At 42.0% G+C, this 17,461-nt stretch overlaps 1 protein-coding gene across 1 annotated transcript; it reads right to left on the bottom strand.

Moving 5' to 3' along the window:
* Window positions 1–414: 414 nt before the first annotated feature.
* On the bottom strand, window positions 415–7,961 carry LOC306926323 (guanylate-binding protein 1-like; the record flags this gene model as incomplete). Its single annotated transcript, XM_079505590.1, has 8 exons — window positions 415–531; window positions 692–901; window positions 1,918–2,195; window positions 2,512–2,745; window positions 2,866–3,050; window positions 6,362–6,471; window positions 6,564–6,691; window positions 7,772–7,961. The coding sequence occupies 8 exons, from the start codon at window positions 7,959–7,961 to the stop codon at window positions 415–417; spliced, it is 1,452 nt and encodes a 483-aa protein (XP_079361716.1).
* Window positions 7,962–17,461: the final 9,500 nt, after the last annotated feature.

Raw genomic sequence — 17,461 nt, 5'->3', positions numbered from 1 at the left:
AAGCCCCCACGGCTCCGCCCGCCCTGTGCTCACCGTTCCTTGCGTAACGTCGGTACGCAAATAACGTAGCACGCTCTTTGCCGACTTTGCGCAGGGCGAGCGGGGGCCTTTTGTGAATTCGGGGGCGGCGGGGGCCCTACGCAGCCTGCGTAGTCTGCGTTTAGGAAGAATCTCCTCTGGTCAAATGTTCAGCTGTGCCTTCAGTGTGTTGGGGCGCTCAAACAGAGTCTTTAAATCACACCCAGGTTTGTCCCGTTAATGTTATTGTGTTATTGTGTCTGAGAGTTGTTAAATGTTATTGGATGAAACAAATATGATATTAATATGATAGGGCTAAATACCTTATTCCGCATGGTATGTAAAGCACAATTCACTAGGAAATGTTCTATATAAAGTATAAGTTTGATTGATTTACTAATTGACTTTACCTTCTGCTTTCCGCTGTGCCTCAGAGAGGCTATTATCTGCTGCCAGTATGGTCTTGCGGATGTTCGCATTCTCATCCAGGTATGTCTTCAGCACCTCCTCATCCTGGTATCACGCATGCACACACACACACACACACACACACACACACACACACACACACACACACACACACACACACACAGTATTAGCCTAGTATTAGTATGGTTTAATTAATTTAACATTCTTCTGACTCAGATCAGAAGTTGGCAGGAATCAGACTTACCATGAATCCTTTGCCTTCACGTCTGTATGTACCAATCATCTCCTGGAGGTCCTGGCGGAACGTCTCGTATCCTCCAGGGACTGTGTAGAGAGCAGCTCCCACGTTGTTCTCCAGGGATTTAAAGACTCGTTGGATGATTTGTTCACATGCCGTCTTGGACTCGCTGATGTTCTTCTCAGAGATCTGATTGTATTCCCTCTGAAGTACAATCTAAAAACACAGTGGTAACAAATAACAATGAACACGGTTTACTGCAGTGCAGCCCAGTATTAAATACAATACAAGAGGGAGGGGCTCCCACAGTGACAAGAGACAGGAACTATGCATATCGAGATACAAGGGAAAGGGGTTAAACAACAACTGTATTAAACAAGGGACTTAAAAGCACAATCATTTTGACTAAGTTTTAGAGGATTCAAAAAGGTTTTGCATAAAGTGACCGAAACACACAATATGAAAACTAGAAAAAGTGCCCTGCTGGGCACAGGTCTCCACCAGGAGGATAGGAGTGTGTGTGATGTTTGGCAAAATGTTTAGGAGTAATATAAACATAAAACAAATTTCTTCAGTTTGTTGAGGAAATGCAGAGCCAGATCACTCACAGCATCTCTGAAGATAGAATTCTGGATGAGCAGGACATTTGCAGCATTTTGTACGTAACGGGCCACTCCTGACAACATTTGGAAGGCAATCTTAGCCAATCAGTGTAGAATCTGAGAGACTCGTCTTGATCACATGACTACAGAGATCATGTGTACCAATTTGGAAAATGTTTTCCATGGCCTCTAGGGAGTGCGCATACAAAGTTGTACACAGATCGATGCAGTTGGTAAAAACAGGAATTGCCCTGTTATGGCGCCACCGTGAGGCTGATTTGGGGGGGAAATAGTGTAATGTCGTCCTTGGCCTAGTGGAAATTGCACACAGTTTGTGATTTGTGGCATTTTGTTCGAAACGGACCAATCATGTGAGCTTTGGAAGCCAATCAGGATGGTTGAGGGGAAATGGTGCAGATCCGTGTTGATCACATGACTATGGAGATTGTGGAATATTTGGGGCAGATGTTCGTCGCTGGCATCCAGGGAGTGTGTGTGCACAGTTTGGCATAGATCGGGCCAACCGTGCCGGAGATTAGCTGGTAACGCACGCACGCACAAACACACCGACGGACGGACGGAGTGCAAAACATACTCTCTCCCCATGCCTTCGGCCTGGTGAACACATACCGAAAGCTTCTTCTGATATTCTTGGTTGTCATCTCTGAAAGAACGTTCCATGAAGAGTGCCAGGGCCTCCCTCTCACTGGAAGCATGGATTGCCCACAGCTCCTCCAAGGTGTTGGTGGGGAAGCGTACTGACTCCATCCCCTTTTTATAGAGGTCCCGGGCCTGCTCAACAGCTCTGGCATTCTCAACCTCAGCCATAGCCACCACAGCATTTTCCAGACAGGGAACCTCTCCACTCTGGATGGCTTTCACGTATGTCTCTGCCAGCTGACCAAGCACTGTGGAAGATAGACCCATTCAGCAAGTGTGTTACAACTAGTCATGGTAGTTCAGAGATTGATGTTTATGCTGGAGCAGACAAAAGTCAGATGTTGCTAATTCCGATATCACCTACAACAGCAAAACAGGGGAGGCTGGCAGATATAACGAATATCATGTTATACTGTCATGATAAAAAGGTACCTTTTAAATGAAAAACAGAAATATTTATATAATATTTTGACGTCATTTATTTCAATCCCTCAAATGCTGTTGACTGACAGAAATGCCAGACACCCAGTGAATGTAGTGTACATTTATTTAAATCCCACTTACATCTGCCAGTGAACTTTATGCCATCCCCGACAAACTTGGTGTCAGACTTGGTGTAGATGTGTTCAGTGAACTTGTTGGCCTGTTCGACAAACTCTGGATACAACTCAGCATCAGTCACTTCCTCCATTCGTTTCATTGTCTTAGCCCTGGCCGGACTCTCAAACACAAAACAATGGCGAGGGGAAAATAATTGACGAAGGCAGGCACGGGTTTCGTTGTACTGCGGCTTCCCACCTTTGGCAACATGAAACATATAAAGAACACAATACCTTTTAGTGTAAAGACCTTCTGGTGCCTATTTTAAATGATTGAAATCTCAATTATATTCAAATAATTTGAAGCCGTTCATGAAACCTTTTATCTCCTTGAGACTGTGTTCCAGGTACTCGTCTGCTGTACAGGGTTTCTCATCAATCTCCAGATCAAGTGAAAAATCTCGCACAGTCCACACAAAGGAGGGAAGGTAACGTACAATCGTACGATCATCATTCTTCTCCTTGGACTTAATTTTGATATTCTTTGTCAGTTCTGTCACATAGCTGTAAGGGGTGGTGTTGAGGATGACAAACGAACCTCACACAACACTGGGTTTGTAAACCTTTTTTACAGGAGGTTGGAATATTTGTAAACCTTTTTACAGAAGGGTAGATTGAGCAGGGAAAGACAGACCTACATGAGATACATTTATTTAGTATTAAATACTGAATAAATGTTTGTTAAGAGGAAACTGTCCCTGAAACACTGTTTGGAGCTAGAAAGAATCTTATTGCTGTGGCCCTCCTGGGGACTGCCCATAAGTCCGACATCCCGTTAGTCCAACCTGTGGCCGGTTAACTCTTTGAGAGTTTCAAGGATTTCTATATAGTAGGTAGACTTCTCTATGGCATAATCCCGTTTTTGAATGATTTATTGAAAATTCTCTGTTGTGAATGTGTGACAACGAAAGACCTTCAGAGAAAGCTTGACTTGTCTGCTTCCAGGAAAAAAATGAACTGAGTTGATAAAATGTTTAGTTTTTGTGTTGGAAGCCATTTAAAAGAGCCTGCATTTACACTGGGTAGTGTTTCTAGGACAACAACAAAGGTTATGCCCGGTTGAAGTTTTATTTTCTGCTGGAAGTACATAGCCATGCAATATCTCATTTTAAAGGGTGAGTTGTCTAGTTCAATTAAAATATAATAAAAAGTTTCTCACATGTACCACTGTAGATATTTTCCCATCTATAAATAGCATGGTCAGTCATGATCAATCTGACCTATCCAGCTAAAAGTCCCTATAGCTCTGAATTGGAACATCATATAAACTCAATTCTTTTTTGGGGTAAAATTAGACATTCTAACGCACATTTTGATATATACCATGTTTACATAGTCTTACCAGTACCTTGTCTATTCATGCATGTATCTCAAAAACCTATTATGAAGAAACACAGCTTTGATAAAAAACACATCCAAGGACATTGTTTTGATATGACTTGGTGCCCATGAAATGTATCAAATTATAGACTTGAATGTATACTGTATTATAAAAAAGAAATTGAGTTATTACCATCTACCGTTACAGAGTAAATTACAGTTGAAACTCGCTTAGTCATATACAATAAACCTCACAATAGTGAACAAAATAGCCATGACAGGTCTAACTCATTGTAAAAGCGTCTTTTATTTTTTATGACTACTAACATAATAAAATTATAATAAATATTACAGAAAATAAATAGGCCTACATACAAAACAGTTGTCCCCAAACTCCCCAGTGTCCCCAAACCACTGCATTCCAGTTGTTCTTGACGGTGTGTGTGTGTGTAGGCTAAATAATAATAATACAAAAAAAAAACTGCCCCCCTGAAATGAATGAATCCGGTTCAGTGTCGGAGAACTCCATCGCAGTCTTGACTCTTCGTCTTCATCATCATCATCCTCCTCCTCATCTGATGTCAGTTCTAAATATATAAAAAAATAAACATTTAGCTGTTGTCAGTGCACGCTACTATTACATGGTGTTTGTAGCTGGCTGCTAGTATCACGATAAAATAATAGGCGACGTTAGAATGACACCAATGAGTGCTCGCAGGTATAATATCCAGCACCATCGCGTCGCCACATTCCACTGGCTGTTGGCTAGTTGCTAGCAAACACTGCAGAAATGGTACTGGCTATTGGCCGGAGGGGGGGGACGGGGACGTAGGCTATCTGACATCATCGTCATCATCACACGGTGACACACTAAACAATGTAAAATCATGATTGTATACAATACAATGAATGCGATTATCATGCAAGCTCATATAACTCATGGACAAAAGAAATCTACAAGCTCACAACGCGTCGCGCATGTGACCTGTTTGAGCCTGTAGATCATCATGTTTGTTCTCCGTCTTTGTAGACAGTAAAAGGTGCTGGCTAATGGCTGGAGGGGGGGTTAGTGTCGGTCGGTGCAGTACAAATGTATCGTAGCAGGCATGCAGCCATGCACGCATGGCAGTACAATTATTTTATATTGTAGCGTGCCATATAGGCGATCTGATCTGAAGAGTAATGTTCGCTCCTTTTATTTACTGTCTACAAATACGGAGAACAAACATGCATCGTTTAATGAAGCAACGCGTGGTTATGCGCGACGCGTTGTGAGCTTGTAGATTTCTTTTGTCCATGATTTCTGATCACTATAGAAGGGCATTTTCTACAATAAGATTACCTCAAAACATTCCGGGTTGATCGTCTTCTTTCAATGGTTTCCCGGTATGGCTCAAGTCATCGGACGACGATGAGTGGTAGTGGCCGGTCCCCGCTCCGGTTCTAAGCCCAGCCACCGGTCCCAGCGACCGGGCTGGTGGGGACTGGAGAAGGCGACTGGGACGCGTATGGATCAATACTACTACCACAAAACTCGCTCAAATAAATATTACTGCTTTCAACTTTTTCTGATAGAAAATCGCTCGGGCGAGACGGCAAACGGGCTGAACACTGAAAACTATGAAAACTCCCTCCGCCCCCACTGTTTACTGGGGGGTGGAATCAGCTTCCAATGGCAAAGCGTACACGTGTGTCACGTGACACGGGTTTTCTGGGAAATGTAGTTGATATTTATGCTCAATACTCTATACAGAGGTGCGGACCGAATTAATCTATTGGTATTAGTAAAAAAAGAGAACTACGGAAAATCACGTACAAGTCAGACCGGACTAATTCATAACTCCACGTGTTTTCCAGTAGTAGTCTGTCTAAGGGTTAAGACTGAGGTTAGGGTTAGCGACCTACGTGGCCGGTTAAGAGTGAGGTTAGGATTATAGTGACCTATGTGGCCGATTAAGACTGAGGTTAGGGTTAGCGACCTACGTGGCCGGTTAAGAGTGAGGTTAGGATTATAGTGACCTACAGTATGTGGCCGGTTAAGACTGAGGTTAGGGTTAGTGACCTACGTGGCCGGTTAAGACTGAGGTTAGGGTTAGTGACCTATGTGGCCGGTTAAGACTGAGGTTAGGGTTAGTGACCTACGTGGCCGGTTAAGACTCAGGTTAGGGTAAGTGACCTACGTGGCTGGTTAAGAAGACTGAGGTTAGGGTTTATTATAGTGTTAGTAATCGGTCGGATTAACGGGAGGTCGGAACAACCAAGCTCTAAGCATGAGGGTGGTTCGTTTTTTTTCTGCATTTTTATGGAGAAAGCCCTGGCCTTTGCCAGGGCTTTCCAAAAACAATATATACTTGAGCTTGTCCAAATATAATTGGACTGGAAAAGACTATTCTAAAGTTAATAAATTAACAAGTGAAAGCAAGCCAAATATAGGACAATAGTCATAGATTTACTTGGCAAAAGAGGGAATAATGAGTGAATAATGTGAAGGATACTGAAGTTTCTCCATGGACATATTATCAATGGTTCCCATGCTGTTGTAGACCAGGGTGCTGCTGAGCAGAACTGCCATGGCAAAGATCCAGTTGTCATTCTTCGTATCTCCCTGAAAACACAATAAATTGTTTAGACGTCATGTTTTATGTAGTATTAGAATAAGTGTGGTGGGGGTGAATGTCCAACAAAATGGCGTCTCACCTTCTCAACATCTCCCAGTCCCTCTGTGTCCAGCAGCACCAGAGTGTGGTCAGCCCTTCTGGGGTGAGGTACACACCACATCCAGATGCCCTTTGTCTTGGATTGGATGATGGATCCCAGAGGAAATCCTTGACCGATGGAATATGGGACAATAACAAACCAAAATATAGCTGCAAGCAGCGATAGGACGGGGCCAAGCAATACGAAAAATCACACCCGTGTGAACTGAGCGGTGCAGGCTGCTCAACAACACCGCTGGCTAAAGTTATAGTGCTCAGTGTGACTGGCCTTTTTAGGCTGCTCAACATAGCAGCGGTATTGCTAGCCTGGGCAGAATTCCATTTCTGTTTCTGTCCATTTCAGTTCTTATATGAGGCGATCTAAGATCCCCCTATGGGGATTATAATACAAATAGAACACAGTTCTTATATTAGGCGATCTAAGATCCCCCTATGGGGATTATAATACAAATAAAACACAGTTCTTATATTAGGCGATCTAAGATCCCCCTATGGGGATTATAATACAAATAAAACACAGTTCTTATATGAGGCGATCTAAGATCCCCCTATGGGGATTATAATACAAATAAAACACAGTTCTTATATGAGGCGAACTAAGATCCTCCTAGGGATTATAATACAAATTAAAAAGTACACAAACCCTTGGAACAGCGCCCTCTGCCAATATTGACGTCAGACTTCGGTGCTCTATTGATACCGAATCTTAATACCAAATTGATGTCCAAGAAAAGATAGCTTTTATCTAGTGATAATGATCTGAAGTAGGACTTTATATTTTGTGGACTTTGGAACGCATACTGTGAGTATGTGTGTATGCCTTATAATGGAATTAGTGTATACCTTATAACAGGGGTTCTCAACCCGTGGGTCGCGACCCCTCGAGGGGTCGCCAAATTATTTTGGGGGGTCCCCAAATTATTTTTTTTCGTTTTTTTTGCAACTGAATGGCTGTCAAGTGGAAATCAAGAGTTTACATATAGTACATGCATACACCTTCCCTAATGATTATGGTTTCAGTATTTATTTATGGTGTATTGTCTCTATTATTAAGGTTATTGTAGCAGTCAATTTATATTGGGGGTCGGGAGGGGGCGGGGTGGGGGTCCCGAGACGTTGCCAAAGCATTTTCGGGGGTCCCCGGCCAAAAAGGTTGAGAACCCCTGCCTTATAATATAAAATGCTCACCTTTGTTTGCCCCAGCCAGCCTGTTCATCAGGTAGGACTTCCCGGTTCGGTACATGCCCACTACTGACACCACAACCACTTTCTGCTCAATCTGCTGTAAAATCTCCAGAGCATCGGAAACCATACGGAGACTCCCTTCACTGTCACTCTCTATCAGACATACTGGCTTCTCCATGCTGCAGGCTGCCATGATACTGCTATAGTGGAGAAAACACAAACAACACATCCTCCATGCTGCAGGCTGCCATGATACTACTATAGTGGAGAAAACACAAACAACACATCCTTCATGCTGCAGGCTGCCATGATACTGCTATAGTGGAGAAAACACACACAACACATCCTCCATGCTGCAGTCTGCCATGATACTACTATAGTGGAGAAAACACAAACAACACATCCTTCATGCTGCAGGCTGCCATGATACTACTATAGTGGAGAAAACACACACAACACATCCTCCATGCTGCAGGCTGCCATGATACTACTATAGTGGAGAAAACACACACAACACATCCTTCATGCTGCAGGCTGCCATGATACTACTATAGTGGAGAAAACACAAACAACACATCCTTCATGCTGCAGGCTGCCATGATACTACTATAGTGGAGAAAACACACACAACACATCCTCCATGCTGCAGGCTGCCATGATACTACTATAGTGGAGAAAACACACACAACACATCCTTCATGCTGCAGTCTGCCATGATACTACTATAGTGGAGAAAACACAAACAACACATCCTCCATGCTGCAGGCTGCCATGATACTACTATAGTGGAGAAAACACACACAACACATCCTCCATGCTGCAGTCTGCCATGATACTACTATAGTGGAGAAAACACAAACAACACATCCTTCATGCTGCAGGCTGCCATGATACTACTATAGTGGAGAAAACACAAACAACACATCCTCCATGCTGCAGGCTGCCATGATACTGCTATAGTGGAGAAAACACAAACAACACATCCTCCATGCTGCAGGCTGCCATGATACTGCTATAGTGGAGAAAACACAAACAACACATCCTTCATGCTGCAGGCTGCCATGATACTACTATAGTGGAGAAAACACAAAACACATCCTCCATGCTGCAGGCTGCCATGATACTACTATAGTGGAGAAAACACAAACAACACATCCTTCATGCTGCAGGCTGCCATGATACTGCTATAGTGGAGAAAACACAAACAACACATCCTCCATGCTGCAGGCTGCCATGATACTGCTATAGTGGAGAAAACACAAACAACACATCCTCCATGCTGCAGGCTGCCATGATACTACTATAGTGGAGAAAACACAAACATCTGCAGAGAGACATGAGGACAATAATGTACAATGCTACCTACATAATTGATTATGGTATGTGTGTATAAACACATTTTTTGATATTACTCTAATCTCACAAATCGTTACACAGTATCATGACCAGTATATGGTCATGTGCTCAAGTCGGATCTGTCCGATATTTCATATTCCATCCTAATTGGCTATAATTGGCTTTCACAGTTTGCAAGATTGCCCCGTTTTGAACAAAAGCCTCAAATCATGAACGCAGCGTGCAATTTACGTGAAATCTTTCACACATTTGCTTACTAGGCTGAGGAATATATCCCACCCTTTTCACATTGGCCTGTTATAGCGCCACCAACAGGTTGATTTTTGCAAAACACATTTTTGGAACAAAATTCCTCGAATCATCCAATTGCCATCAAAGGCGTATGAAGAAATGGCACCTCACATTGGCATTATTATAGCGCCACCAGGAGGCCACAACCTGACCTGCCCTGGTGGAGACCTGTGCCCCGAGGGGCACTTCATCTAGTTCATAATGTATTTGTTTGTCCCAGGGAAACACAACAGTTATCTTTTGGGTCTTGAGAGATAAACGTACGGGTCTAGTACTGCTGTTAGCAGGGGGTAGATCTAGTGGAATCACTGCCCTATAGAGCGTCGCAGTCCCGCCCCCTACCATGGCCCAGGAAATGATTCTCCGTTCATTTTCCTCATAGGCATTTCAGAAAGTATTTATTTAAAGACGTTTACGCCGCGGACAAAGCCAACTAGAGTCATGACAAATCATGACAACAAACACAATGTTTTGGGCCGAACAAATAATTAGAAAGAAGAAAAAAACGGCAGGTTACAACACTTTTTTTGTTGTTTTTCTTCTTTGTAATTATTTGTTTGGTCCAAAATATTGTTTGTGTTGTCATGAGTTGTCACGACTCGAGTTGGCTTTGTCCGCGGCGTAACCGTCTTTAAATAAATACTTTTTGAAATGTCTATGGGAAAAATGCATTGGGATTCATTTCCTGGGCCATGGTAGGGGGCGGGACTGCAACGCTCTATATTGTTAGCAGGGGGCAGGTCTAGTGGAATCACTGCCCTATACTGTTAGCAGGGGGCAGGTCTAGTGGTATCACTGCCTTATACTGTTAGCAGGGGGCAGGTCTAGTGGAATCACTGCCCTATACTGTTAGCAGGGGGCAGGTCTAGTGGAATCACTGCCCTATACTGTTAGCAGGGGGCAGGTCTATTCGTGGAATCACTGCCCTATACTGTTAACAGGGGGACGGTCTAGTAGTGGAATCACTGCCCTATACTGTTAGCAGGGGGCAGGTCTAGTGGAATCACTGCCCTATACTGTTAGCAGGGGGCAGGTCTAGTGGAATCACTGCCCTATACTGTTAGCAGGGGGACGGTCTATTAGTGGAATCACTGCCCTATACTGTTAGCAGGGGGCAGGTCTATTAGTGGAATCACTGCCCTATACTGTTAACAGGGGGCAGGTCTATTAGTGGAATCACTGCCCTATACTGTTAGCAGGGGGACGGTCTAGTAGTGGAATCACTGCCCTATACTGTTAGCAGGGGGCAGGTCTAGTGGAATCACTGCCCTATACTGTTAGCAGGGGGCAGGTCTAGTAGTGGAATCACTGCCCTATACTGTTAGCAGGGGGCAGGTCTATTAGTGGAATCACTGCCCTATACTGTTAGCAGGGGGCAGGTCTATTAGTGGAATCACTGCCCTATACTGTTAGCAGGGGGCAGGTCTAGTGGAATCACTGCCCTATACTGTTAGCAGGGGGCAGGTCTAGTGGAATCACTGCCCTATACTGTTAGCAGGGGGCAGGTCTAGTGGAATCACTGCCCTATACTGTTAGCAGGGGGCAGGTCTATTAGTGGAATCACTGCCCTATACTGTTAGCAGGGGGCAGGTCTATTAGTGGAATCACTGCCCTATACTGTTAGCAGGGGGCAGGTCTATTAGTGGAATCACTGCCCTATACTGTTAGCAGGGGGCAGGTCTATTAGTGGAATCACTGCCCTATACTGTTAGCAGGGGGCAGGTCTAGTGGAATCACTGCCCTATACTGTTAGCAGGGGGCAGGTCTAGTGGAATCACTGTCCTATACTGTTAGCAGGGGGCAGGTCTAGTGGAATCACTGCCCTATACTGTTAGCAGGGGGCAGGTCTAGTGGAATCACTGCCCTATACTGTTAGCAGGGGGTAGGTCTAGTCACCCACCCCTGCCCAAAAGGTAGATCGTGATCTACCAGTAGATCACAAAGGCTGTGCAGGTAGATCACATGACGTGCCTAAGGAACATTTAATTGAAATAGTGGCATCTGCCACTTGAATTAAGGTGACTTGATTGATTGATTGAAAAGGGTCAGCTCAAACCCACAATGCAATAGGCCTATTTTGTTTTCAAGAGTGTTGTTGTGTACAATAACATTGGTAGCATTACAAATGAATACAACAAACCCCTACCTATTCCATTTATCCCGCTCTATTTTGCATTCCAAGTGCATTTGTCTTATATGTAACACCAGCTCCGGTATTCCAAAGCCCCCTCAGATACATATATTTAAACTATTTTCAGCAATGGTTTAATAGTTTTTTTGGTGGGTAGATCTTGTTGAGCTGGTCATTTTGAAAGTAGCTCTCAAGTCCAAAAAGTGTGGGCACCCTTGATTCACTGCCCTATACTGTTAGCATGGGGGTAGGTCTATTAGTGGAATCACTGCTGTTAGTGTTAGCAGAGGGTATAGGTCTAGTGCTAAGACTGGGACTTACATTTTTAAATGATCAACACGTTTTCAAAGCACCGTACAAAAACAGTGTAAAATAATAAATGGTGGCATTAACAGCTTCTCTTAATAAACCCCACAAGTATAACGTACAAGAATAAAGACATTGAATTTTCACCCCAAAGAAAAAAGACAACAGAAAACAAGACAAACAAACCTTAAATACAGGATTAATAAAAGTTGAAAAATAAAAGGCAGACAAAAACAGACAAAACAGTACACAACATCCTATAAACAATCACAAGTACACGATACATCCATAATCCGCATTACATCACAGCAATCCAATCACAGTATAGGCTACTTTTAAATCAAAAGTCCAGCAGACCTCACACATCCTCAAGCATCTCAGTCACACTATTAAGGCAACCGGCCGGTTCCACGCGCTGCACAAGGTGCCCTTTTTTCACTTGAGCACCTGCCCCTCAAAATGTCTGTGCACGCCACTGCATCCAGTCCAATATTTCAGAAATAACAGACCTCACATCCAGTCCTAGTATTTCAGAAATAACAGACCTCACTCCAACCAGGCTTGGTTATCTGAACTGACTTGTATATTACACATGGAGAAAATGTGTTATGTTATGATGGATAATTCAAGCAAGTTCCATGCGATTTGGCAGCAACACATTGCTCAAATGTCTCACTGATCCCACTTAGCATTTAGTCTGCATGCAGCATCTGTGTGTCCTCCACTTTCCATATGATATATTCTAGTCTCTAGCAGCGTAACTCATTGATTTGAAATCATGCCCTGTTCTCTCTTTTTTTGTTGTTTATGCTTTTTTTCATTTGTTTTCTCTCTCTTTTTCTTTTCAATTCCTTTGTTCTTTTTTTTTGCAAAACCTTAATACAAATATTAAATAAATAAATACATAAATAACAGACCTGCAGTAATCCACCAGGTTTGGACATGACCAAAACATATGAGTCAAATCTGTTGATGCTGATGGTATATTCTCCATAGTCTCGCTGTACTATAGGGCAGTGGTTTTCAAGCTTTTTCATGTCAAGGCCCATTATTTTTTCGGCAATTGAGCCATCACAACTTGATGAGATTGAGCCTCTCAGAACCAAAATGTAAGATTGTGTCCACAATTCCATGCTGTATTTGATGTTGGTACCATTAGGAGAGAACAGGAAAGACAATTCTTCTACATTCTCTAATTGTGTAGACTTCTTGTAAATGTAGTAATGCAGATGTTTTAACAATAATTTCATTTTATGCTCTCAAGAGTTAAAGATCTATAAGGGTCCATTTGGTTACTCTCTATCATTTAGCTGGGGACCACCTGGAACCCCCTCAAGGACCTCTCTCTGTCTCTCTCTCTCTCTCTTTCTCTCTCTCTCTCTCTCTCTCCCCATCATTATTACTTCTCTTTATTTTAGTTTATTATTTATATATTTTTTTCTCATTTTTGGCTAGGGAAATGTGGTTAACTTTGGGCTACTCATCCAAATCCTTGGGCCTATGGGTTTAAGGGTAAATGGGGTGGTCTTGGGTTATTTTTGTTTTTAGTTTTTTTCGTTACCTTTTCATTTTGTCTATGTGCTTGTTTTTGCTCGTTGTCTAATCGTCTTGTCTATACATGTATTTCTCATTAACACATTGTACTTTGTGATCTATGCTAATGGTTTTGTGGCAGTACTCTTAAACATCAAGTATCATGATGGATAGTGTGAAAGGACTTAAAATAATACATATAAATATCAGGAGCCTTAAACATAAAATTGATCTACTTAGGCCATGGGTTGAACAACATAAACCTAATATAATCACATTATCAGAAACCTGGCTCAATAACAAGATATCTAACAATGAAATCAAATTAACAAATTATGTCTTATATAGAACAGATAGAGGTACAAGGGCCGGTGGTGTTGTCACATATGTCTCATCTAATCTAGCTTCTGAGCTAGTTGTACCCACAGTTGGGCCTGTACACGTATTTGCTCTCATCCTACATGAGAGCAAATATATCACAATTGGAAACATTTATAGACCTCCTTCAGCTCCTGCTGAATCCTTTAATTGCATTGTATCCACTATTAACTCTCTCAAGGATAAAAACGAGGTGGCACTTCTGGGAGAAGGACTGGGCAGATAGATCTTCGAATACTGCTAAGAATACTATTAGGAATCTGAATTTAACACAGTTAATTAGTGAGCCCACTCGGGTCACGCCCACAAGTCAATCCTTGCTTGACTGGATTCTGGTCTCACATCCGAACAGATACATTAAATCAGGGATTATGTCTGACTGCTTCAGTGACCATTGCACCATATTTTGCATTTGGAAAATTAAGTTACCCAAACTTCCTCCTAAATGAATCCAAATTAGACAATATAAGAAAATCAATGTTGACGCATTTATTAATGATTTAATTTCAATTAACTGGGACAGGTACCAAATCATTTCAAATGTTCATGACGCATGGACATTCTTACACTCAGAACTCACGAAAACTATCGATAAACATGCCCCTTTCAAAACTATTAAAGTCAAGGGTAGCCATCTTCCATGGATAACATCTGATCTTATAAGCACCTTCAGGCAGAGAGATAAAGCATGGGCTGTGTATCAGACAAGAGATCCTTCTGACTGGGAGAAATACAGACTTCTGAGAAATAAAAGTAAAATCATGACTAGAAACTCAAAATCTAAATATTACAATGAATCCCTTACCAATGACTTTAAAAATCCTAAACAATTTTGGAAAAAAATTAAAACATTAACCAATGCACCTGACAAAACCATGACTCAGCATAATCAGTTAAAAGTCAATAACACCATACTACATAATCCCCTTTTAGTAGCTCAAGCTTTCAACCAACATTTCTCCTCAGTCTGTACTCCTACAACTGATCCCTATGTTCTCACCAATACACCACCTTGCCATAGCACATTCTCTTTCAGGAGAATTACTCCTGTTGAAGTCCTGAATGCAATTAAGGACCTCAAAGTCTGCAGCAGTCCTGGCTTAGATGGCGTCGAAGCCAAATTTCTCAAACTTCCTCAACACATTCTCATGTACCCTCTCTGCGACCTTTTAAATGTATCTCTTTCAACCCATGACATACCCTCCATCTGGAAATGGTCACGTATCACCCCACTCTACAAAGCAGGTAATCAACTTGATCCCAACAACTACAGACCAATTTCAATTATCTGTTCAATAGCAAAAGTTTTCGAAAGATTAATTTACAATCAACTGTCCAATTATCTTTCCAAATACAACATTCTCTCACCTGTTCAATCTGGTTTTCGTCCAAATCATTCTACAACTACTGCTCTATTGAAACTCACCAATGACATACACTCTGCCTCTGCTAATCGGAAACTTACTGGTGCAATCTTTATTGATTTAACCAAGGCATTTGATCTAGTTGACCACTACCTCCTATTAGACAAACTCCACTCTATTGGCATGTCACGTAATGCCTTACTCTGGTTCAACTCTTATTTGCACAATAGAAAACACTGTGTTGTCATTCAGGGCAGTAAATCGGATCTAGCAGTACAGGAACGTGGTGTGCCACAGGGCTCAACCCTAGGCCCACTTCTATTCTCCATCTTTATTAATGATCTTCCCACAATTTTCTCTGGTTGTAACGTTCAACTCTATGCTGATGATACTGTCATATACACTTCACAAACTAACCTTTCACAAACTCAGTCGACATTGCAACTACATTTTAATTATCTTGAATCATGGCTTATATCTAATAAATTACTTATCAACAAAACAAACACTATGCTCTTCGGGACTAATCAAAACATTAAAGCACAAACTAACAATCATTCATTCAATATATCCTGTCTTGATGGTACACAACTGGACAGAGTTGAACAATGCAAATATCTTGGTCTCTGGCTCGATTCAAATCTATCATTTAAATGTCATATAGATAACATAGTCCGGAAAATCAACTTTAGTACTGGTGTTCTATATCGTAATAGAAACTGTTTTTCTTTTACAGTAAGAAAAAAACTAGTTCAACAACTCATACTACCAATTCTTGACTATGCAGATGTAGTTTATCAGACTGCCACTAAAACAAACCTTCTTCCCCTGAACTCAGTATATAACCGTTTATGCAGTTTTTTCCTTGACTGCCCATATTTGACCCACCACTGTACCTTGTACGAAAACCTCAACTTACCATCTCCCACCTCAAGAAGACACCAGCACTGGCTGCAGTTCATCTTTAAATGCATTCATTTCAATTATCCACAGTATTTAAAACAGCTTATGATACCATACACTTCTACACATCAACTTAGACATTGCTCACAGATTTACACATCAGTTGGCAAAAAATCATTCATGTTCAAAGCTCCTTGTGACTGGAACAATCTACCTGTCCATATACGTTCAATAACATCTTTTCATTTGTTTAAAACTATGCTGTCCTCTCATCTTGAGACTACCTGTTCATGTTTTCACTAATCATCACTGTAATAGATCCATGATGCAATCAGTGACGGATCAACCCCTCTCAAGGCCCTGGCGCTTCACCAAATCAAAAGGCCCTACAGATTCAGCCAATTAATTAATTAATTAATTAACATGCATGCATGCGTTTCGCCGTTTAGCGCATATCCACTACTGCCTGCACTGCCCGCTGACACACAAGACACAGCCGCACTGGGCACAGCCTTTCCAACTTCAGTCTCTGCTAAACTATTATGTAAGGACTAGGAGATTACTTTATGGTTATTAATACAGTCATTAACAAGAAACATGCAGCAGCATGTTTTGTCTAAATTGTCTTTGTGGCCAACAAATGTAGCTACATTTGCAAACAGTGCTGTTGGTCCATATAACATGTGTGATTGTGTGCACCAACAGACAACGCCAATATGCTATATTAATATTAGAACGTTTTAAAGACAGATTAATTATTGACGACAATGCAACCAAGTTGTGGGTGCAACGTCACTGAAAACTTTCATAATAGCAAATTAGCAATTACAATAATTTACTCACGAGTGCTGAAATCGTGAAATGGAGGATGTAAGAACACACTTTTGTTGCATTAGAGCAGGGTAAATATGAAGTTTTGCGCCAAGGTCTTGTGTTTATATTCCTCTTACATAGGCTGTAGGCTATGTTATTGTCGCAGCAACAACACACGTTGGTCGGTCTGAGAGAGGGGGCCTTCCTGAGCGAGGGGGCTTCTGTCGCTTACTCGCTTCCCCGGAGGAGGAACCCCCCCCCCCCCCCCCCTTGCTGCTAGTATCAGGCTGCTACAGAAACTCTCAGACGAGAAGACCAAAAACACTAGCGGGGGTTCCTGTGTTGCGTTATATTTTTCGACAGAAGCAACAGTTGTACCTATAGTCTCGTACCGGGCCCTGCAAGCTTCGGGCCCTGGCGCTTAAGCTCCACCTAGTTCCATTGTTAGTCCGGCTCTGCATGCAATGATCCATGTGTTATGTCTACGTTATGTCCATGTTATGTGAAATGTTGTTTTGTTTTTGTTTTTTGTTTTTCCTGTTTGTTTATTTATGAATTGTATTGTTTTGTCTTGTCTTGTCTTGTTTTTGTCTGGTTGAATTGTCTGTAAAAAGTGTC

This window comes from Electrona antarctica, assembly GCF_951216825.1.
Source record: "Electrona antarctica genome assembly, chromosome: 7".
NCBI classification, from domain to species: domain Eukaryota; kingdom Metazoa; phylum Chordata; class Actinopteri; order Myctophiformes; family Myctophidae; genus Electrona; species Electrona antarctica.
This window is presented reverse-complemented; position numbering and strand designations above follow the sequence as displayed.